This window comes from Leopardus geoffroyi, chromosome B4 (assembly GCF_018350155.1).
Source record: "Leopardus geoffroyi isolate Oge1 chromosome B4, O.geoffroyi_Oge1_pat1.0, whole genome shotgun sequence".
NCBI lineage: Eukaryota > Metazoa > Chordata > Mammalia > Carnivora > Felidae > Leopardus > Leopardus geoffroyi.
In genome coordinates, this window is record NC_059341.1 from 90177839 (window position 1) to 90202126 (window position 24288).

Sequence of the window (24288 nt, forward strand, 5' to 3'; positions counted from 1 at the left end):
CGAACTCACAACCCCAAGATCAAGAGTCTCATGTTCCACCGACTCAGCCAGCCAGGTGCCCCTAACTCATTATTTGAACAACTGGCAAGAGGGGCACCTGGCTGGCTGAGTCGGTGGAACATGAGACTCTTGATCTTGGGGTTGTGAGTTCGGGCCCCACGTTGGGTGTAGAGATTACTTAAAAATGAAATCTTGCCTTGCCTTTCAGAGGTACACAGCAGCAAGATGGCAGAGCAAATTTCTGAGAAGAGGAAGTTCATCGCTGATGGCGTCTTCGAAGCTGAACTGAATTAGTTTCTCACTCAGGAGCTGGCTAAAGGCGGCTCCTCCAGGGTTGAGGTCCAAGTTACACCAACCAGGACAGAAATCAGTATCTTGGCTATCAGGGCACGGAATGATCTGGGTGAGACAGGCTGGCAGATCCAAGAGTTGATCCCTGTAGTTCAGCAGAGGTTTGGTTTCCCCGAGGGCAGCATAGAGCTTTATGCTGAAAAGGTGGCCACAGGAGGTCTGTGTGCTATTGCCCAGGCAGTCCCTACGTTATAAAGTCCTAGGAGGCCTCACCGTGTGGAGGGCCTGCTATAGTGTCTTGTGGTTCATCATGGAGAGTGGGGCCAAAGGCTGTGAGCTTGTGGTGTCTGGGAAACTCCAAGGACAGAGGGCTAAATCCATGAAGTTTGTGGATGGCCTGATGACTCACAGTGAGGACCCCGTTAACTAGTACATGGACACTGCTGTGTGCCATATGCTGCTCAGACAGGGCGAGAGCATGCTTCCGTCAGACCCAAGTGGTAAGTCTGACCAAGTGGTAAGAATCCCCTGCCAGATCATGTGAGCACTGTGGAACCCAAATATGAGATACTCCCCAGCAACCCCATCTCGGGACAGAAGGGTGGGAAGTCAGAGCTCCCTGCCACGCCTCAGCCAGTACCCACAATGTTAACAGGGTCTCCATGGCAGCTGCATCTGGAGTTTGGATTTTGCTCTGTAAAGACCTTTAATAAAATCTTTGAAAAAGAAAACCATAATAAAATAAAATCTTAAAAAAATTAAGATAAAAACTGGCAAAAGAATCAAGCCCTTCCTATAGGAACTGTTCTTTAATATAACCAAATAGACGTAAAGTTTATTCTCATAGAAGTATTCCACCTAACAAATGAAAAAGGAATGACATAATTAGAATATCACTGTTTTGTAACCTCTAGTGATATAATTGATCCAGGTAATGCCACATATTAGCTACCTCCAAATAAAATACACAATAGTCACTACAAAAAAAGAAAGAAAGAAAGAAGAAAGAGAGAAAGAGAAAGGAAAAAAAAAGAAAAATCTGATCAAACCTGATCTAACTTCCAACATAAAGAAAAAAAAAGATAGAAAAGCATGATCACTGATAGCTGAAGGATACCATCAGCAAAGTCCTGACTGTAAAAACTTCATAGGTATGAAATAAACTAAACACTTCAGTCAAGAGGCGGAGATTATCAGATTGCAGAGCAGAGTTGGCTGTTGCTCTTTGTAATCAGTATTCTCTCTTTATTTCTTACTGTAGACACTTTAAAAATAAAGATACAAATAGTGAGAGGATAGGAAAAGACATACCATATGAACAGTCAGCAGAAACAAACTGGAAGGGTCATAAAAATATCAGGCAAAATGTACTTCAAAGCAAGGAGTAGTGATGGAGATAAAGTAGGAAACTTCACAATGATAAATGGTCAATATGTGAGAAAGAAAAATTGTAAATGTATATGGGCCTAATAAGGGCTTCAATATACAAAAGGCAAAAAGCTGCAGAAATAAAGGAAGACCTCTACAATCACAGTTAGATTTTAACACACCTCTCTTGGTAATTAAAAAAGCACCTAGATCCCCTTCTCCCCCAAAAATATCAGTAAGAATATAGAACTGAATGATGCTATCAACCAAGCATAAGAATTTGGAAACAAAGAACCACCTTATCCCTAAAATAAGGAGAGAGGGGAGGGTGAGTTGGTCAGGCATTTATCTGCCTCCTCTTCTAAGCGAGTTCTTTAAGTACCGTTCAGACATAATGACTAAGCACACTTATGCCACAGATCTGAAGAGAAAGACGAGAACAGGAGAGGTACTGAGTTTAAGGAAAGAATGGTCCGTCTTTTATTTATACAGCTTTCAAACCCAAGTAAGCTCCAAAGCCTTTTTTACATGCATGATGTCATTCCATTCTTACATATCCTTTGAAAAAGGCAGCCCATATGTTCTTATCCCCATTTTACAGATAAGGAAGTAAGCCCAGAGGCTGACAAGCAAAAAAAAAGAAAGAAAAAACAAAAGCCAAGTTTGCTGCTCGATCAAAAGGTGGATGCATTTTACAGATCACATGAGTGACTCTACGGGAGTGTGGTGAGTTACCAACCATTTTCTTTCTTGTAAGTGAATTTTCTACAATGTGTTGAAATATACAAAGCAATATCGGGAGTATTGAATCCTTAGTTAAGAAGCTGTGCAGTAGTCCCCCTTATCTGCAAGAAGTACGCTGAAGACACCCAACAGACACCTGAAACTGTATACACTACCAAGCTCTGTATATACTATGGTTTTCTCTATACATACATACTTATGATAAAGTTTAATTTATAAGTTGGCGCAGTAAGAAATTAACACCAGCAATAAAATAGAGCAGTTATAACATTGTACTGTAACGCAAGTTATGTGAATGTGGGCTCTCTCTCTAAAAATCTGATTGCGCTGTCCTCACCCTTCTGTGATGATGGGAGATGATACGATACTGACGCCATGAGATAAAGTGAGGTGAATGACACAGGCTTTGTGAGGTAGCAGTAAGGCTGCTACTGACTTCCTGATGATTCGTCAGGAGGAGGAATTGGCTTTCAGCTTCCAGACCTCGGGTGACCATGGATAAATGAGACCGAGGTAAGCAAAGCTGTTTATAAGGGGCAATGGCTATATTTTCACACAGTCCCTAAAACCCTGAAATGATATAGTCAGATACCAGGTTGGACCCAAGAGGACAAAGCTGTGAATGTTCACCCTGTGTCCAAACAACATCGAAAAATGAACACTCCTTGATGGGCTTGTTGGCAAACTCAGTAAGTGTTGACCACACTCCTGGTTATGCATAAAAACTGATCAAGTTGTGGTTTAGAAACAATTTCTTTTAATTTTTTTTTAATGTTTATTTTTGAGCAGGGGGGAGGGGCAGAGAGAGAGGGAGACACAGAATCCGAAGCAGGCTCCAGGCTCTGAGTTGTCAGCACAGAGCCCGACATGGGGCTGGATCTCACGAACTGTGAGATCACCACCTGAGCCAAAGTCAGACTCTCAACCAACTGAGCCACCCAGGCACCACAGAAACAATTTCCAAGTAAACAGTCCTCAGAGAATATGCGGATTTACTCTTCCCTATACCAAAACACAGACTTTACAGATCATCTCATTACTGATTTTAGAGGACAAGTCTCAGAGTAGAATCACTTTGTTTCTTGGCTTGAACCAAAATAGGTTTAAAAATAAATATACATTTCAAATACATAGGAAATATACATTTCCCAGGCAAGGACTGGTTATTTAAATATCATATTTTCTGTTTTATTTACACTCTTCTCCAAGTTCCACTGAAGCATATTTCTTTAGGTACATGGGGGATCATTTCATTAAGGCTAATGGTGATTTTTTTCTAGAAAAAAAAAAAATACGTGAACACCAAGGAACATTTTTCACTTTCCCGGAAAAATACAAAAGGGAAGAAAAATGATTTGAATTTTTAGTTCTAATTGTTTCCAGTTTTTTATATAAGTTCAGTGTTGTGCGGATTTTTATATGGCCAGAGTGAATAAAGTCCAGGAGTCAATCGCTACTTTCTATTTAAAGCAAACTGGCTTTTTATAAATCATAGGACTTTTATTTTGAAAAAAGAAAAAGAAAAGAAAGAAAAAAGAGAAGAGAAGAAAAAAGAAAAGAAAGAAAAGAGAAGGAAAGGAAAGGAAAGGAAAAGGAAAAGGAAAAGGAAAAGGAAAAGGAAATGGGCCAGTAGGTCCTTCCACCAGGTAGTCCCAACCAAGGTGGGCTGGCCTCCTGGCACAGACTGGGAGCGGCTCTGCCCATGTTGCCAGCTTGCCTGCTGTGGCGGCCCAGTAAAACCGTGGCTCCGTGCCATCGTGAGAAACAGGACTGATCCGATTATGTCACACACAAGTTTTGAAGGAACTATCAGATAGTAACAACTCAATTACTCTTTGTGGTTTATTTTTATTTGTAATCAATAACCTAGAAGTGAAGTCCTCCACGGCCCATTATACCTTTAGGGGTCCATCTACTACCCCAGGAACACCTGCGGAAGGAAAGTCTGAAGGAGGCATGTGTTATGAGACATCACCGCTTCTAAAAATAATTTGGAGGAGACAGGCATGAAACTCAAGTTCTGATGTGCTTAAGTACTCATCTGATTATTCAACTATGAAGAGGTCTTTGGCACACACAAGTGATTTTTAGCAAGCACAAGGTATCAAGACCAACATTTTGACATTATAAAAGCAGGCTGAGTTTCATGAATGTCTAAAAGTGGACGAAAAACTAAGACTACATGCTTTTCCAGCCGAAGAGGAAGCAGAGAGTGGAGTCAAACATGAACGTGCCTTTCAGCAGAAAGGTGATAGAAAGCCAAGCACATAATATACTGAAGAATGAAGAAACCCCACGTAATGGCTTCTGCTAACTTTCAAACAGAATGAAAAATTCAAACTTTTCAAGGGTAAGAAGAAATGCAGTTAGGTGTGTAGATCACCCCAAAAAAGAGCCCATGACTATTAAAGTTTCTGCGGATCTTCTGAACTGTTAAACACCAGATGTTATGGGACCACTCTGGTTCACCTTTAATTTCAATAACTGATGGCTATTTTTCACCAAGACACTAGCTTTGGCATCCAAAATATTAATTTGTTGATGAGAATCATAAAATAATTTTATGTTAACTTTGCTAATTTATGAGATAGAAAACGTACAGTCCTTGATTCTGAAAAGGCCATTTCATATCTTATCCCAATTACTCATCCCGGAAGGAAGGGAAAGGAGAAAGCATTTGGAATTGCATTAAAACAGAAAGTTTAGAACAACATAAAACATGTGGAAAGAAAAATCAAAGGCTAATAAATATTCAGTCTACGTGCAATACAGGAAAATAGGAGGAAGTACTGAAAGTAGTTTGCTCTACCGCGGTTATACACAGTAGTCATGATCACTTCCAAGATTACTCTTTGGATACTTAATTCACTTGGCCTTAATTGCTTATAAAGTGTGCGACACAATTAGGGAGGATCTGTCTCTAATTTAGCTCTGGGAGAAGCATGAATGGATGGCAACTCTAATCATAGACCACAGTAGATCATTAGAGCAATTAAGAACACAATTTCCAGTCTTGAAAACCTTTCCCACAAATCACCTGCTAGCCTTTGGAGCCAGGTTTCAGACTTGCAAAAACTTTGGGGTTCTTAAGGGCAAGTGAGAGCTCATTGAGGAAGGAAATAAAGTGGGAGTCTCTTTCAGATTTCTTTGACTCAAAGATGACAACAATGGTAAAGTGAGGTTCTGGGCGGGTTAGGAAGTAGGTGCTCTGAACTTTGTCATCATAGAAGTGGACCACTTTCTCCAAGCTGTTCAGGTCGGACATGCGGTCTGTCATGATCATGATGACATTGGGCCAGTGCATGACCGGCCTGTCGCTGGGCAAAGACACCACAGCTGGATACTGGTCCACACCCTTAGGGGCCTCTCTGTAGGAATGGGGGTGGTGATAGCCGTGACCCTGAAAGCTCTCGGAACCTCGGTTGTCAAAGATTAAGGATACATTGGCAGCATCATACTTCCTGATGAAGCTGGAAATCTTCCCAAAGAAGTCTGGGTTGGCTTTTGCAGTCAGCGTTTTCATTTCTGAAGGAGTCGTTTGTCGGCTCAATGCCTCGTGAAAGTAAAAGCTAAACTTGGCAAGAAGCATGTTTTTGAGTTTCATCAGCCAAAGGAAAAGGTGTGGGGGCTGAACGGCCTTCTGAGACTGCCCTCCAAACAGATGTTTCTTGGTCTCCCGCTGCTTTTCAAAGATCTGGCCCCAAGTCTGCAGCTTGGTGTGAGCACTGTGCAAGTTCACCAGAGACGGGAGGAACTTCCACTCGGAGACCTGAGCCTGGGCCTTCAGGAGATGACTCAGGACGTCGACTTCCAGCTGGAAACTGCTTTCCAAAGGACTGAGGATGGGGTGGTGAAATCTAAAGGGGAAGGGAAATTAATAGAAATAAGTGGAAATGTTACTCCACATTGACATTTTCTACCCTCAAAACAACACACTGTGGCCAGACAAGTAACATTATGTTTGGGGGCAGGGGAAGGAAAGGTTGAAGGGCTGCATGCCGATTTATTTAAAAAGTTGTTCTGACATAACTTCACCGTCTCAGAGTTATGTCAGCATCATATCCTCCTGTGGAAATAGCCTGACATTTAAACAGAACATGAGAGTCATGGTTCCCTTCCTTTCAAATACAAAGAAATGAAATTAGCTGTACCTCTTTCCTAACCTATTTTATTCATTCTGGGAATTATATAACTCACATAAATATCAAAACAAGGCATCCTCTTTTTCAGGATGTAGTCCTAAAGAAGCACAGGTAAAAAGAAAAAGTCACTAAAACAGATCTTAAATGTGTACGTAACACATATAAACTTACTTAATGTGCATAGTAACTCCACAAGGTATTATGGTAACTCCATAGTAACTCCAGAAGGTAAGCTCTTATTCAATCCTAGTCCCCAAATTTCCTTCATATTTAACGTATATTTACTTTTGAGAGAGAGAGCACGAGCAGGGGAGCGGCAGAGAGAAAGGGAGACAGAGAATCCGAAGCAGGATTCCGTCAGCCCAGAGCTCAATATGGGGTTCGAACTCACAAACCATGAGATCACGACCTGAGCTAAAATCAAGAGTCGGATGCTTAGCCGACTGAGCCTCCCAGGCGCCCCTCCTTCATATTTTAGTCACAGTTAAAAACAAAGTAGTAGCTAAATTTAAAAAAATCTAATATTTCAATATTTACTTGTTTTAAATTGGATCACTACTCACTAAATTAACTTTACGACTCATGGACTGCTACCTGCTGTTTGTAAAACATTTTTTCTACTTGGTTTGTTAACAGTAATATTGTGCAGCGGGAGGGGAGAGGAGTGGGAGTATGTCCCCTTCAGGAACAGGGGGAAAAGGCGAAGTGTGAAGAGCCTGAGGCAAGTGAGAACATGACCCTTTCCCATCAATACCTATTTCTGATGCTTCAGGTTTCCTATTCAGAGTCATTTCCTTGGAAAGGTCTTCTCCGTTCACGTCCACACTAGTCAGCCAATTTACTCTTCTTGTTTCTTAATACCTGTCTTCCACGTTAGTAGCTTCATTGCATAATTTGCCAGGCAAACTGGGACACATGGTCACCTTTGCTTTGAGCTCCTCCCTGAGGACAAGTCAACACTGCCTACTTCCTACACTCCTTTATCTCTAAAACATATGGCACAGAGCAGAGATTCAGTAAACATGGCAAACCAACTATGTGAAGATTTGAATCTTACTTTCTGCCTCATTGATTCTGTTGTTTGTGATCTAAATAAAATTCTGTAACAATGGCAAGGAAGGTCCTCTCTGTATGGACCATGTAGAGCTTTCTTGCTCAGTCTTCTTCTGAAAAATGCCCAGGGGGTGATTAGTGTCTCTCTGGCCTGATGCTCTTTCCTTCTCCAGGAGCCAACGCCAAGCCCTTATACTCTTCCTAAAGATCCAAAGCAACTGCAAGTGACCCTGATTTCAAATATGTGGGCAAGATCTAGCATTTACTGAGCATATCCTATGCCCCAGGCACCATGGGAGATGATTTACAGGCCTGAACCCACATAAGTTAATTGCTTCACTGTCAACAAGGCAGAGGCTTCTCATATGGCTCTCTTGGCCCCCGTTGAAGAGGAAAATGCTGGTTATCAATTAAAAAGTGAAGGAGGGGCGCCTGGGTGGCGCAGTCGGTTAAGCGTCCGACTTCAGCCAGGTCACGATCTCGCGGTCCGTGAGTTCGAGCCCCGCGTCAGGCTCTGGGCTGATGGCTCAGAGCCTGGAGCCTGTTTCCGATTCTGTGTCTCCCTCTCTCTCTGCCCCTCCCCCGTTCATGCTCTGTCTCTCTCTGTCCCAAAAATAAATAAACGTTGAAAAAAAAAAAAAATGAAGGAAAAAAATCATCACAAATAGACCTAGAGTTTTAAAAAATCCATTTAAACATTATTTAGAGGGATTATTAAAAATTAGAGAGTCCATATTAGGTTGGATATTTTAAGATAGAAACTGATGTGATACGTAGGATGTAGTTATTCACATGACCACACATTATTTTTTTTTCTATCGCCAGTATTTTCCCTTCAATATCCTTCAAGAGAAGGAAGCTAAAACATGGGTAGTGGAAGGTTTTAGTCTAATAATACATTCAAAGAATCAGAAAGATGGGGTGCCTGGGTGGCTTAGTCAGTTAAGCATCCAACTGTTGATCTTAGCTCACTCAGGTCATGATCTTGCAGTCCGTGGGTTCAAGCCACATGTCAGGCTCTTCGCTGACAGTGTGGAGCCTGCTTGGCTCCTCTCTGCCCCTTCCCAGCTTGTGCTCTCTCTCAAAAGAAATAAATAAACTTAAAAAAGCGGGGCGGGGGGGGGGGGCGGGGAATCAGAGAGATAAACCAGATTTCAAATCCCCAGCTCATATACTTAATAATTAATTAACTAATTTGGACTCTCCAAAGATTACATGCTTGAAGTAAACGTTAAGAAAGTCTAATACACATGCACACACACAACCCCACTATAGCATGTCTCAAAACCTTTGAAGTGTAAGAAATGTTCCTACCACCTTAGCCTTTAGGCCCTTTGACACTTAATGACCTTAAAACATCACAAGATTCTATAATCATGGGTATCGAGAAAATTTGCCAAGGAACTCAGAACATAGTAAAGACTGTCAATAATAGGAAAACGGTATGAGATTGAAGAAAATTCTACCACAAATAACAATACTCCATTTTTCTGCCTCATTGGAAATCATCATTTATATCCAACATTCTCTCTGAAAGAACATGAATTCTCTGTACTAATCTTCAGAAAGAATTCTGAACAAGCTCTTCCACAAACATAAACTAAAACTGTTTATATGTTCAACATTTATTAGGATGAATGTGAATTTCGAAGCTATTTTTCATCCTTAAGAAGAGCCAAAAAGTCATGTTAATGTTATTCTGCCAAGACCTTGAGATTAGCATTATGATGTATCATTTCCCCATTTCCATTCTGTTCTGTGCCTCATGCCTATTTACAACTCACACTATAGGGGGATCTGTTAAATTGTTGTAATCCAAAATATATACCTCAGCTATGGCAGCGAGGTTGGAAGAGTCTGAATACAGAATAAATTGACAACTATTTGCAAAGAACATCTGCTCTAAAAAAAGCCAAAAAAGAAAGAGAGAAAGGGAGTGGGGACAGAGAGAAAGCGGGTAAGAGAGAACTCTCTCCTTCACAAATCCACATCAAGGAATTCCTTCCAAAAGAAGTATGCAAGTCCCATGCATGTGAGGAGTCAGATTAAAATGATTAAAAACAATCTGTAGCACAGTGTGAACGTACTGAATGCCACAGAACTATATACATTTTAAAATGGTAAATTTCAAGGGCACCTGTGTGGCTCAGTCAGTTAAGCGTCTTTGGCTTGGGTCGTGATCTCATGGTTTGTGGGTTCAAACCCCACGTCAGGCTCTGTGTTGACAGCTCAGAGCCTGGAGCCTGCTTCAGATTCTGTGTCTCCCTCTCTCTGCCCCTCCCCTGCTCACACTTTCTCTCTCTCTCTCTCAAAAATAGATAAATATTAAAAAAATTTTTTTTAATTTAAAAAAATAGTAAATTTTATAGTATGTATATTTTACCATAATGAACAAAAATCTATAATCTCTTCTCATTTAAAACTTTTACTAGTGGGGCTTCTGGGTGGCTCAGTTGAGCATCCAACTCTTGAGTTCGCCTTAGGTCATGATTTAATAGTTGTAAGATCGAGTCCTGCATCAGGCTCTGCACTGAGCACGAAGCTTGCTTAAGATTCTCTCTCTCTCTCTCTCTCTCTCTCTCTCTGTTCCTCCCCCCCCCCACGTTCTCTCTCTCTCAAATTAAACAAAAAATTAAAAAAAAAAAACTTCTACTAGTTTTTAGATACAAATACATTGAAGATATCAAGATGCATTAGCCAAAGGTCTGCCTTATAGGACTTTCCATGGTAGAAGGAGGTACTTATAAATCGATACAAGCAGGAAGTAATACATCTCTTATGAGAGATACAAAATAAAATGAGATTTTAGAAAAAGCAGTTTCTTTTGGTTGAAAGATTATGCAGCCCATAAGGGAGACAGAATTTGAATTGAGCCATGAAGCTTAAAGAGCAGGTAGGATTTAGCCAGGTAAAGGTGCGGGCTTACATTTCTGGCCCCATTCTTTTATTTATTTATTTTTTTTAAGTTTATTTAGAGAGAGAAGAAGAGAGAGAGAGAATTCCAGGCTCTGCACTGTCAGCGTGGAGCTCCATATGGGGTCAAACTCACAAACCATGAGATCACAACCTGAGCCCAAACCAAGAGTCAGATGCTCAACCGACTGAGCCACCCAAGTGCCCCTCTGGCCCCATTCTTAATCGCCTCCGATTCCACACCCTCTGCAAGTCTTCCCGCCAGAGGCAGAGTGCACTTTCCCATCCCTGGACTATGGCCTGGGCCACGTGACTTGCTTTGGTGAAAGGAAACACATGTTAACAGATGTGATGCAAGCAAAGGCTTCAAATGAGCTTGGCTGGGCTTGTTCTTTTGCACTTGGGCCATAGCCACTGTGTAGCTGCCTCCCCGCTAACCTCGGGCTCAGAATGAACGCGTACATGTGGAGCAGACTAAGCCCAAAGCTGACAGTAATAAGGCAAGCCCAGTGAGACCAACAGTGTTAAGCAGAGCCACCCTGCTAAGCCGGGCCTGTCGGGCCAACTTCCAGTAGACTCACAAGCCTGTAAGTGTGAATTTTAGGACGGTCTGTTATACAGAATGATTGTGGCAATAGCAACTGATACATGATGCAGTATGACGGGGTTCAGAACATACTACCCCAAGATATGGCATCTTGGTATACTGACTATTTTAAGCTGAATAAGTTTGAGGAATATGTGCAGGAAAGACTTCCTGACCCTCCCCTGAAGCAGGTCATAAAACCCTCAAGTGAGAGGTGCCCTCCCCCTACCCTAAGCAAAGGAGCATCCTTACCTCCAAAGACCAGGGACACAGAGAGGAATCTGAAAGAACAGGCCTTGCTGGTTGCCCCAGCCTTCTACTCTTGGCTCCTTCCCTTTTTTGTCCTAGCACATCTCCCAACAACTCTTACATCTTCAAATGTACTCAGCTGAATCTTGTTTTATAACAAAATGTACCATGAAAACACACGTTTCACAGCTTCCTTGGGTCTTCATTATTTTATGAAGGCTCCCTGCCACGTAAAACTTACATTAAATACACTGGTATGTTTTCCTCATGTTTTTTTTTTTTTAATTTTTTTTTTTTCAACGTTTTTTTTTTTTATTTATTTTTGGGACAGAGAGAGAAACAGAGCATGAACGGGGGAGGGGCAGAGAGAGAGGGAGACACAGAATCGGAAACAGGCTCCAGGCTCTGAGCCATCAGCCCAGAGCCCGACGCGGGGCTCGAACTCACGGACCGCGAGATCGTGACCTGGCTGAAGTCGGAGGCTTAACCGACTGCGCCACCCAGGCGCCCCTGTTTTCCTCATGTTAATTTGTCTTTTGTAAAGGGCCCCCTGCTGAGAATTTAGAAGGGTAGAAGGAACCGGTATGTTTTTCCCCTCGATATGTTCTTCCCCTCGGAGTTCAAGGACATGCCAGGCAAAACAAATAAGGGACCAGGGTAGGAAATAGCAAATACTTATCAGGAATACATTAGATTATGGAATGTTTTTTGGCTTCTGCTTAAAATCCGCAAAGAATTCTCGTTGAAGCTTCTTCCTTTTTACTAAAAGTTTGGGGACAATTTAAGGCATTTGATGGGACATATATGAATTTGAAAAGAGAGACTGGGGCAAGATCACAGAAGGCCAGTAGTCCTCACTGTTAAAATCAAGGCGTGTTGAATGCCTAGGGTAGAATGTGTCCCACAGAAACTGCACTGTGGTTCTGTTCATGAAATTTTCAGTGAGTGAAAAGTCAGCTTGTTGAATGATACACACACAACCAACAGTTAATTTCACTTATCATCACAAATCTTTTTTTGAAGGAAAAAGGGTGCAAGGCCTAAATAAATCACAGTTCTGCTCTTGGTGAGAATCCTGTCATCTGAAGCATTCAGATAAAAAAAAATGTGCTCCCTAAAATGTAAACAAAAATTTTATGTAATTCAATTTAAAAAAATGTTCTCTGGGGCACCTGGCTGGTTCTGTTGGTAGAGTATGTGACTCTTGATCTTGAGGTTATGCGTTTGAGCCCCATGTTGTGTGTAGAGGTTACTTAAAAGGAAACTCTTCAAAAAAAAAGTTCCTTAACATCTAACTGTAAGATAATAATTAAAGGATGTAAGTCACTTAATGATATATTACTACTGCCACAGGAGGGATTTTTTTAAAGCAGTCTAGAATGCATAAATAATTGCTTACTTCTTTGAAAGAATTACTTCTTAAAATTATACTCTTGATTTAGGAGAGTAAATATTTTGCAGTTATAACCTATCTTCTAGTTTTATTTTAACTATGAAACAGAAAAATTAGCCAGAATCTTCTTTTATGCGCACTGTTTAACACAGGTAAGTAAATTCAAAATGAATTCCACAGAATCAAAAAATATTCCACTGACGCTTCCTTGGGAAAAAAAACAAAACAAGTTCTACCTTGCCTCAAAAATATTCAAGGAATAGTAGTGATGAGGAAGCTTGGGGCAAGCTGAGGGCAAAATATAGGCTGACACACACTGCCCCCACCCCCCACCCCAGGGTGGAATATGTATGATATTCCCCAGACACTCCTGGCTGTCCAAGAACAAAGGAAAGGGGTTGAAGTGCTTGCCATAGTGATGTGGGAAACTAAGGCAAATGAAAAGTTAAATTCCCTTACTGCCTCTGGTCCATTGACAAGTCCTTGAGACCAGCAGAGCGACCTCCCTTTAGGAGCTCAGCTGCCTCAAGGTTCAAGAGAACCTTAGTTTAACATTATCCCAACCTCGAGGATCCTGTAAGTCAACTTCCTTTATCTCAACTGCCTCAAGATATATGCTGGCAATCATACTCTAAGCTTATGGTCCCGATATACATCTAAAGGGTCTCATGACTGAGGTTTTATTAAATGGTAATAAGTGGCATTTCCCTAGCAACAGCTAGCCCCTCAAGGTCCTGGAAACCTTGCTTCCAAAATTCCGTAGAGACATACTCTATCCCTGACCCCCTCCCAACCTAAGGGTGTATAACGAGTTACCCGTCACCATCCCAATGAAGCTCTTCCTGCCCATGGGTCCTCTCCACATGCTTTAATAACATCATCTTTTGCATCAAAGACATCTTCAAGAATTCTTTCTGGGTCATTGGCTCCGGATCCCACGAACCCACATTACCACCCCAAAACTTCATCAGTAGACATCCTGATCCTGCATGAGCTAAATTCATATTTTTCCTTCTAAAGGGCACACAAATAAAAACTCATATGATTCATGTTAATTATTCAACTTGAAATGCAGCATCATAACTGACTGTGATTCTGAAGGAATAATTTACATTTGCTTAATACTGTAATAAGTTCACCAAAAAAGGAAACCTTTAACACTTTTCTACTCTGAACACAACCGACTTCCAAAGAAAAGAAACAAAATATCCTTCTCATTTGTCTCTGAAAGTAGACTGGACCTTGCAATAACTCACACAGGATCTGCATCTCAAATCAGGGCCAGAGGTTTAGACTCTATGATATACATCATGCTTGTTAATTTTTTAATACAAAAGCATTTCATCATTGGAAAGATAAAAGATTCACACAATATTTTATAAGCGTTCTGACATGAATCAGATATATTGGGACAAATAAACATTCCCTGAAAGATAAACGGGGTCTTTTGGGAAAAGGATTAACTCTTTCAATACAACAGAACACCAAAACATGAATTATTTCTCTAGAACAATGGAACCATGAAAGAAATGTGTTTTGTGTGGCACAGATGTCAAATCAAAAGGTCTACAGAAAAATGGATATTATCCTGGCAAAGGGCAAAGCATGCTAAACTTATACCTAGAATAATTCTATTTCCCTCCCAAAATCACCATATTATACAGAATTTCAACTTTGCAGAATTTCTTAACCAAGGAATTTATGTTGTTCAAACGTAACCCAAGGCTTCTAAATGAGATAATTTTCAGGCTAGGATGTATCTATAATCAGTAACTCCCTACTAATTAGATAAAGGCAGCACGGATGGAAGATGGAGACTGTGGATGAAAACACCTTGACCCTAAGTGACACTGCAACCCAGATCCATCAGATTCCATCTGTGTCCACTCAGAAAGATGAGGGGTACAGCCAAGTACTGCCCTAAGAGTTTCAAGAATGAAAGCTGGACTTTTGCAGGAGATGGAAGAAATTCTCAAAGCTCTGGGAAGTGGAATGTTTCAAAGAAGGTTCAAAGAGCACAAATCTTGGGGCACCTGGGTGGCTCGGTCAGTTGAGTCCTCTCCAACTCTTGATTTGGGCTCTAGTCACGATCTCATGGTTGGTGCGTTTGAGCCCCACATCGGGCTCTGTGCTGACAGTGCAGAGCCAGCTTAGGATTCTCTCTCTCCCTCTCTCTCTCTGCCCCTTCCCCCCACCTCTCTAAATAAATACATAAATAAATAAATAAATAAATACTTTTTGAAAAGATGATAGATCACAAATCTAATAAAATAAAAATGAAAATAGGTAAATAGTAATAACCACTCCTAGGAGACAGACAGACAGACACACACACACACACACACACACACACACACACACTCTGTTAAGGTTCAGTACTAGTATATCCCAGTGTTGGCAACTTTCTCTGGTTTATCCAAACAATTTTTTCATGTAGACTATTTTCAGTATCACAGGGAACTTTTAAAACATAAGTTTCTGGGCAACGAGTCCAAAATCATTAAATCTTACCTTCTTGGGGTAAGTAGTGGGGAGGCCCAGGTATGGTTTGTTTTCTTAAACTTCCCAAATGGTTCAGCAAACCACTTTCACATTAGCATTCGGGAATCACCGCGTGAGATCTCTTCCCCTTGAGAATCATTATCTCCAACTGTACTTTTGTTTTTGGATTTCAAAAAACTATTTTATTTAAAAAAGTACAAATCAGGTTTTAGGAAGAAATAAAGTATTTCCAAACAGAAAATTTGTTAACATGTAAAATTTGTTTAAAAAAAGAAAATGTGTATTTTTATATGCATGGACTATCTCTCTAGAAGGGTAGGAAGAACTTGTTGACAACATTCATTGCCTTTTAGGAAAAGAATTAGATGAAGGAGAGGGGCACATTTCACTATGTATTCTTTTGTACTTTATAAATTTTGAGCCATATTAATGTATTGCCTACTAAAAATAAAACAAAAATTTTAAATGTCATAAAACAGAAAATACATGACGATAAAAAATAACTGGAAGACATTTTGGAGACAATTGGAGAGATCTGAATATGGACTATTTATTGCAGATGGTAGAAAATCAGTGCTGAATTTCCTGAGAAAACTATGCTACAGTTTTGTATAGTTCTCAGAAAATACAATCTGAGTATTTGGGGTTAAAGTGTCATGATGATATAACTTCCAAACAATGCGGGGGGGGGGGGGGTGGTAAATAAAATTTTATAGAGAGAGAGATAAAACAAACATGGTGATGTTTTAATAATATGAGTCCAGGGAAAAGATATTTGTGTGTTCATTGCATGGTTTTGTTTTTTTTTTTAAGTTTATTTATTTATTTTGAGGGAGAACAAGGGAGGGGCAGAGAGGGAGAGAGAGAGAGATTGGGGGTGGGGGGGGGGGGAGAATCCCAAGCAGGGTCCACACTGTCAGCATGGCTGACATGGGGCTCAAACTCATGATGCTATGAAATCATTGTTTTTGTTTTGTTTTTTTAATAATAGCTTTGCTATTTAATTCATATACAAAAAAAATACACTGGTTAAAAAACTTTTTTTAACATTTATTCATGTTTGAGAGACAGAGAAAGAGCACAAGTAGGGGAAGACAGGGGGACAGGGAGACACAGAATCCAAAGCAGGCTCCAGGCTCTAAGCTGTCAGCACAGAGCCTGATGTGGGGCTCAAGCCCACGAACTGTGAGATCATGTCCTGATCCGAAGTCGGATGCTTAACCGACTGAGTCGCCCAACCATCCCAAAATACGCTCTTTTAAGGTATAGGATTCAATGGTTTAATCAGAGTTGTGCAACCATGACCACTATCTAATTTTAGAAGAGTCTCATGGCCCCCAAAAGGGAACTCAATATCCATTAGCAGTCACTCCCCATTCCCACCTTCCCCTCTGACCCCTGACAACCATTTTCTGTGTCTATAAATTTGTAAGCTACATTCTGTGTCTATGACTTTGCCTATTCTGGACATTTCCTATAAGCAGAGCGATACACTATGTGATCTTTTGTGACTGGTTTCTTTCACATAGCGTAATTACTCAAGATTCATCCATGTCGTAGCATGTATCAGTACTCCATTCCTTTCTACAGTTGAATAATAATACACAATGCTTCTCAAATTCCTTGGGTATTGCTTTTTGGGTAGGAAGTGAGCAATACATTACATGTAGCCAGGCTCATTTTTTTTTTTTTTAAAGTAGCAATTGCCTTCAAAGACAGGTTTTCCAGCTGATCAATGTCTTTAAAAAAAAAAAAATTAAGTTGGCTACAAATAGCTTTTTGACTATCAAAAAAGTTCAAGTATGCCTTCCTCAAAAGTACAGATGCCTGTCTCCACTAAGGAAGTTAAAAACAAAACCAAAATTATGCCACAGGCACTGAAAGCAATTATAAAGGAGTTTCCAACACATGTTAAGTAATGGTTACATCGCAGGAATGAGTGGATGACTCACCAAGGTGATTACTTTGAAAGGGACATTTATTTGAATAATGGTTTGTTAAGAAGTCACATTATTTTATACACAATTCGCTCGTGTGAACTCTTTTATAAGCAGCAAAATCAGTTATAATACATCTTTTAAGGATTTCTCCACTCTTGGTCTTTGGTCATTGTTTGGAGAAGTATCCACCCGGCATGGTGTTTAATGAAGCCTAAAGAAGGCACCTAAGGTACACCTGGTGCTTAATTAATACGTATAAAACGTAAAACGACTACTTCTCCGCTTCACGGTTACTTAACGACAGGGTTTCACGAGTGTGGGGGAAAGACCTCGTCTGATGGGAGGGAGACGCTGCCACGCCTGTCCCTCCCTCCCTCCTCACCTACACTCACCTGGAGCTGTACTTCTTGAGGATGGTGTCCAAGAGGCCAACGAGCTCTTCAGCATTGATGAACTTCTGCGGGCTGAGGGTGTACATCTTCTCGTAGAAGTCTGCGATCTCCATCCGAGCCTGAACGAAGAAGCAGAGCTGCTCTGACAGGTGGGAAAGCAGTTCTTCCACGTGAGGGGCGGTCCCACCTAGTGCACCGCGGCCAGTCACCACCTTCTTCAGCTCGTTGTGCAGGGAAGTGTAGATGGTGCGGATGGAATCCTTCCTGCTGAAGAAGGACTGGCCCCCTGGTAGGCAAATGACATTAGCATATGACAAGTAAGGAAGAGAAAGCAGGACAAAAGCTCTCCCAGCATCCACACGGAAAGGAGTGGAGCCTACTGAGCTCAGTAAGTTATCACCAGCCGCCAATTCAAATATTTTGCGACTCGTAATTTCACCGAGGAAGAAGAAAGAATGCCTGGTACAACTCATTAGTGTGGCAATGCACCTGTGTATGATTTCCTTACCCATGTACCGATTCTCCCCCACCCCGGTTCAATGAGGATTCACATTTATTTCAGAGGATAATTGACCTAGTAAGTGACATCAACCTGGATCTAAATAGCCCTCCTTCCACATAAATATATTTAAAACAAAAAAGAATACCCGGTCGGAAAACACTGTTGTTATTCCTGATAAATCAGGAAATTTTATTTCTGCATTAGAGTTGCATATTCCTTTGAACCTTACCTTTTAAGCCATACCAGAAAATGGAAAATACACATATGTGTATCTCCCTTACACAAGAACACAGACTACTGGGGCCCCAGGGGAAAAAAGAAAACCTTTAGTCCTTTTGTTAAAATAATCTCTATGCCTGGGGTGCCTGGGTGGCTCAGTCAGTTGACCTTCCAACTTTGGCTCGGGTCATGATCTCATGGTCCATGAGTGCGAGCCCTGCATTGGGCTCTGTGCTGACAGCTCAGAGCCTGGCGCCTGCTTCAGATTCTGTGTCTCCTCTCTCTCCCCCTACCCCACTCATGCTCTGTCTCTCTCTGTCTCAAAAGTAAATAAACATTAAAAATTAAAAAAAAATCTCTATGCCCAACATGGGGCTTGAACTCATGACCCCAAGATCAAGAGTCACACACTGAACCAGCCAGGTGCCCTGAAATCTTTAGTACTCTTGACAAGGTTGACACTATAGGTTATAACAAAATAAGCACCATGCTGTGAATTATTAAGAGCAGGAAGCAATTATAAATAACTGCTGGTGTAATTCAGGGGTTCCAAAGCAAATCAGAAAGAAAAAAAAAAAAAAGACCAAATACATCCTTTTCAATAGTTAAAAAGAATCAAGTGGCACAGACAGCATTTCCTTACTTCTGTATTAATGCATGATGAGCTCTATTTCTAATAATTATAGAGCCAGCTTCAGCTTCATAGATGTTTTCTTAAGCAATTCTGCACCCCACTAAAGGGTCACAGGTAAGACATTAGGAAAATGAAAAGAAATAGGGCAAGTTTAAAACACTAATTCTCAGGAATATATAAAACCCTCAGAAATGGGTGACAGTTTAAATTTTCTATTGATACACACAAAAGAGTTTAATGAAGAAATTTATCACTATTCTAAACATATCAATTAGGAGTGAAAATTATGTATCAAGGGATTTGTAAACTATCCCCTTAATAAATGAAACATCTCACAATGCTGTTTTTAGTTTAGGGCCCCATTTATGTTTCAAGAAATGAATCTTACATCCCCTCCTACTACTGTGACCACCTTGTCCCAGTTTTTCCATGACTTTCCGAGTCTTGGCACTCAAGGTCTGGCTTCTCGGAAAACCCTTAGTCCCATGTCCTGGGAACCCCGTCAGCCCTGGGCAAACCCAGAAGTTTTGTCACCTTCCTACTATTCCATAAACTACTAATACTTAAAAAATGTTTTCTTCAATATACTGCCTAAACAAACTGACTAGCATTCAAATCATTCCTCCTGCTAAAAGCGGCAAAAACTATGCAGTACAGGTGGATTGACCCCAGCACTAACATCCCACACAGGACTGTACCCTGAAGGGTTTGCCTTCCTTCCCTGCCTGTATTCAGTCTAACTTGGCAGATTTTGTGATGCGACAGTATGGAATAAATAGACCTCTGTGTCCAAGTTCAGGAAAAAAATCTCCTAGCTGAGGAAGGCAATAGAGTACCAAGCAAAATCCCTGGGCTGACTCAGTCAGTGGAGTGTGTGACTCTTGATCTCAGGATTGTGAGTCCAAGTCCCATGTAGGGTGTACAGATTACTTAAAAACAAAATCTTTTAAAAAAAAATCTAAAAGCCCTGGAAGTCTGACTTAGTTCCAACTTTCAGCTTCCGAATTTATAAGCTGTGTGATGTGCAAATGACTTAGCCACTCTGAGCCTTCGTTGTTGTTTTTTAACACGCAGCTAGTAACAGAGTTGCTAAGAAGACAAAATGAAATAACATTTGGTATGTAATGTGCCGGGAGCAAAGCACATACTCCACCACCATAATCCCCTTCCCTTCCATTCATACCTGATGTAAGAAAACTCTAACCACTATCTAAGTGAGCTTCTAAAACTCTATGGTAAATTGGGAGCTTCACGTACTGTAAAAAAGAATAGCATCTATTTGAAAGATAGCTAGGTGATTTCAACTGTACTCACCTCGCTGTTAAACAGCGTGGCCTTGGTGAAAAAGGGATACCTTCCTTTGTCAGATTACCCTTATTTGAGGGAGTGGAAACACCACATAAATACAAAAATACTGTGAAAAGCTTATCAATAAACACCATCACTAATATGTAAAACCAAGGGACACTATAAGGAAGGGAGAGACCACCAAAGCATTTCTTTTAAACAGGTCTCTGTTCTCCAATCTCTCAGGAGCACAATCCTATTGTTGACTATCCTGGTAAGGAATATCCAGTGGGGACGGGCCTTCCTTCACACTGGGAAACAAGGAATCAGAGACATCAGACACCTTCCTCTTTTCAATTTTTTGAACTTACAAAATACAGTTATTTTGAATTATTTCTAGAAGGCTCTATGTATTGAATCCTCATTATTTCTCAAGATTTCAGTGGTCCATCTCACATGATAAAATTTCACATAACAAATATATTAAAGGAGTATGTAAAATATCTAATTGAGTATTTTGTTCCACAGCTTCTTGTTAATGATAATTTGTAAACATCAGTTCTCAAGTTAAGGCATTTTCTACCATGCTAAATTCCAACAGCCAGAGGTTGAGGAAACCCTCTCGTAATGAAACCAAAGGGAGAAAAGTATGACCTAAAATCCTCCAAAGGCATTGAGATGGCATATTTTAAGCCATTCCCAAACAGGTATATTCTCCCCTCAAAGGAAAGAGAAAGCTCCAGGATAAGGAAGGACTCCACCCAAAGTTTTTCAGAACTGAGCCAATACAGGAACAGAAGGCTCCCTGTCAGGCCTGTCCTTTGCCTATAGTGTTTGCTGACATGTGCATGAATAAACAGGATTCTCTGCTAAGGTCTCTGATGAACACTAGTCGTGAGAGTGAAGTCAGAAAGACTCACTTTTTTGAACCATGTTTTAAATGTTTAAAAATACACATAAAACTTTTTGTTTTGCTTTTTAAAGAAAACCATACAAACATTCTAATTAGCAAAGTATTTGAAAAACATGGGAATGTCTAAGTGGCAACACAAAAATTTTCCCCCAAGGTTTTAAGAAAATGGAGTCAACAGAATAATCACAAAATCATATTGTAAGCACGTTATCACAAACACTCTCAGTATCAAAAAACCGTAAGATAGGGGTGCCTGGGTGGCGCAGTCGGTTAAGCGTCCGACTTCAGCCAGGTCACGATCTCGCGGTCCGTGAGTTCGAGCCCCGCGTCAGGCTCTGGGCTGATGGCTCAGAGCCTGGAGCCTGTTTCCGATTCTGTGTCTCCCTCTCTCTCTGCCCCTCCCCCGTTCATGCTCTGTCTCTCTCTGTCCCAAAAATAAATAAACGTTGAAAAAAACGTAAGATATCTGCAAAGTTAAAATTTTAAATCTGGAACCTACAATTACTACACATGGGAATAAGTTATGAGGCATTGAGGTTAAACATGCCATTTTCAGAACATTTACTCAAAAGTGACAGATCACCTGGGAGTCTGAACCATGCCAGGGCACGTTTCATAGTGTAAATTGCTCCTGGGTCAGTTTCAAGGTGCAGCCTTCAGGTTCATGCATGCAAGCTGGGCGTCCGTGCAGAACTAGTCACTTTACATAATAAGGGCCATTGCAAAGAACCAAGTCAGGGACAGTGATGGTCTCACACATGCTCTTACACACAGGCAGCTAGTTCTGTTTACCAAAAACCAACCAGACACATACAACTTAAACTAGAATAACAGATTTTTAAGCTGGGGTCCATAAATAGGCTTTAGGAAATCCACTGAACCCTCTCAGATTATATGCAAAATTGTATTACACGTATATTTTCCATATACAAGTCCATGGGTTTTATAAAATTCTCATACATGAGCTTTAAAAAGAATCATGGCACTGGGGTCAATTACCATTCTTCATGAAGTGGGGGAATCTAAAAATAACGAAAACTGCCAGAAAATTACCCACTTTCAATTTTACAGCCAGAATCCTCTGCATTTCTAAATACAGTTGACCTTTGAACAGAGCTGGGGGTGACAGAGGAGGGTGTTGACCTCCCCCAACACAGTCGAAAATCCAAGTATACCTTTTGGCTCCCCAAAAACTTAATTACTAATAGGTTATTATTGACTGGAGGCCTTACTGATAACATAAACAGTAGATTAACACATTTTGTATGTTATATTTGTACATCTATTTGTACGTATATATATTGTATATATATATATACAGTATTATGTATTGTATTATAATAAACTAGAGAAGAGACAATGTTAAAATCATAAAGGATGAGAAAATACATTTACTGTATTGTATTTATGGAAAAAATCCGTGTATTAGTGGACCCAGGCAGTTCAAGCCCCTAATGCTCAAGGGTCAACTGTATATACAAGGTAGATTTAAAGTAGAATACATATGCCAATTTTTTATAAATCACATGGATAAGAACACAATCTGACACTTCAAAAGCAGGTATTCCAGTGAGCACAAACAATCTGCCAATCTGTAGAAAGGGGAATAATAATACTGCAACATCAACTGCAAATTTGTGAGAAGTACCACTGTAAAAAGGGGTGGAAAAAACACACAAGGTGAATCTATCTGACCAGTTTTTGCCAATACGTCAACATACTAAATAACAAGTCATTACCTGAACAGCTAAGGCAGAAGTTAAGATCTGAGAAAGCCCTACCCCTTGGGTGTTTACTGACAGCCGTATGTACATGGCCACTTTCAGGAAATGTAAGGAAACTAGGGGTTAACAATCAAAATGGAATCTGCACTCAATTTTACCTTTCTATTCTACATTGTATATACGTGTTCTTCACTCATACCCAACCCTGTGCTTTCTGATAATGAAAGGGTGTAAACATAGGCCAAAATACTAAAACACAACTTTGAAAGCTCTGGGATTTATAGTATTTATTGCTGATAATTGTAAGCCATAATATTTTGTATGCATAGCCTTTGGCTTTCACATATTTTATGTCCTCCTGATCTACTCATACTAATTGTTTCTGTAGTGAAAATCAGTTTCTCTTGCATCTTATTTTCAGGGGCAAGATTTATGACGGAGTAAGAGTGTTTACCATTTCCCCCGTAAGTCCCCTCTTGCTAGTGTTAGGCATATTTCTTGCCTTTCCTGTCCAGTATTCATTTCCTCATTCATTAAATATTTATTGAGAGCCTAGGAAGAGGGGGTAGGACTCCATCTGCAACTCGCAGGGGCCTTAACCTTAAGAGGCCGGATAAAAGTGTTCATTAATTATAACTAGGTTGTGTTGGCAAGTTTTCCTCCTCTGGCCACAGTGTCACTGATCAGAAGAGTGAAGACACACAGTTTGCTTAACTTCTCATTTATGGCACCAATCCATGCACTGAGCAAAACGGATACACCCATCGGTTTGTGGCACAGCCCTGCAAAGAGCATCCACCCGGGCGGCCAATCTAACAGCAGCAGAGGCCAGTGGGCGGGGTTTGTGGAAGCCGAGGGAAGGAAGGGAACGGTGGGAGAATTGGGAGTGCCAAGTTGAGCCTGAGGCTAGAAGTGACAGAGACAGGGAACCCAAGCCACTGCCGATCGGGGAATAGACCCCCTTTCCTTCCTCCTCAAAGGGCACGGGGGGCGGGGCGGAGGTACCTAGTTTTTGCCCCAGGTAGGTGAGGCTGTGATAGACCTTCTCGGCCGCGGCCAGGTGGGCCAAGGCCGCCAGCAGCGACAGCCAGCTGCCCCCCGCGCTCTTGTTGGCCTCTCGCTCCTTGTCCACATTGTCCTTGGCCTTGTCGTAAGAGAAGATACCCAGGTGAGAGAAGAACGTCTCCAGCACCGCCTGTTCCACCGGGACCGGGGCGGCCAGCGGGATAGACTCCCCCATGCGAGCTGCGATCCAGCTCCACCCACGTGGCTCTCCTCTCCCTCGCACTTCCGGGTTCTCAGGGAACGTGCGCACAAGCGTGCGTGCGCGCGAACGCCGCAAGCGGCGAGCTCGTGAGCGCGCTGCCGCCTGGACCGCGCCTGGGCCTTAGAGAGGACACCAGTAAGGGCCAGGGAAGGAGGGAAGTGGCCCGTCT

At 41.2% G+C, this 24288-nt stretch overlaps 1 protein-coding gene and 1 pseudogene across 1 annotated transcript; one reads left to right on the top strand and one right to left on the bottom strand.

Moving 5' to 3' along the window:
• Positions 1-225: 225 nt before the first annotated feature.
• LOC123591157 lies at positions 226-1473 on the top strand (annotated as a pseudogene).
• A 3539-nt stretch (positions 1474-5012) lies between these two features.
• Positions 5013-24092, bottom strand: KICS2 (KICSTOR subunit 2). The gene is made up of 3 exons (XM_045464996.1): positions 23858-24092; positions 17574-17859; positions 5013-6260 (listed from the first exon to the last, which is right to left on the bottom strand). Exons 1-3 carry the CDS (start codon positions 24090-24092, stop codon positions 5444-5446), a joined length of 1338 nt encoding a protein of 445 aa, XP_045320952.1. The 3' UTR covers positions 5013-5443.
• Positions 24093-24288: the final 196 nt, after the last annotated feature.

Bases quoted from the DNA above. Each gene is read 5' to 3' on its own strand.
- KICS2 (XM_045464996.1), bottom strand. From the start codon at position 24,092: ATGGGGGAGTCTATCCCGCTGGCCGCCCCGGTCCCGGTGGAACAGGCG. The intron at 17,860-23,857 runs GTACCTCCGCCC...TTTGCCTACCAG, and splicing joins CTACCTGGGGCAAAAACTAG to GGGGCCAGTCCTTCTTCAGC. The intron at 6,261-17,573 runs GTGAGTGTAGGT...CTTCCCCTTTAG, and splicing joins CTCAAGAAGTACAGCTCCAG to ATTTCACCACCCCATCCTCA.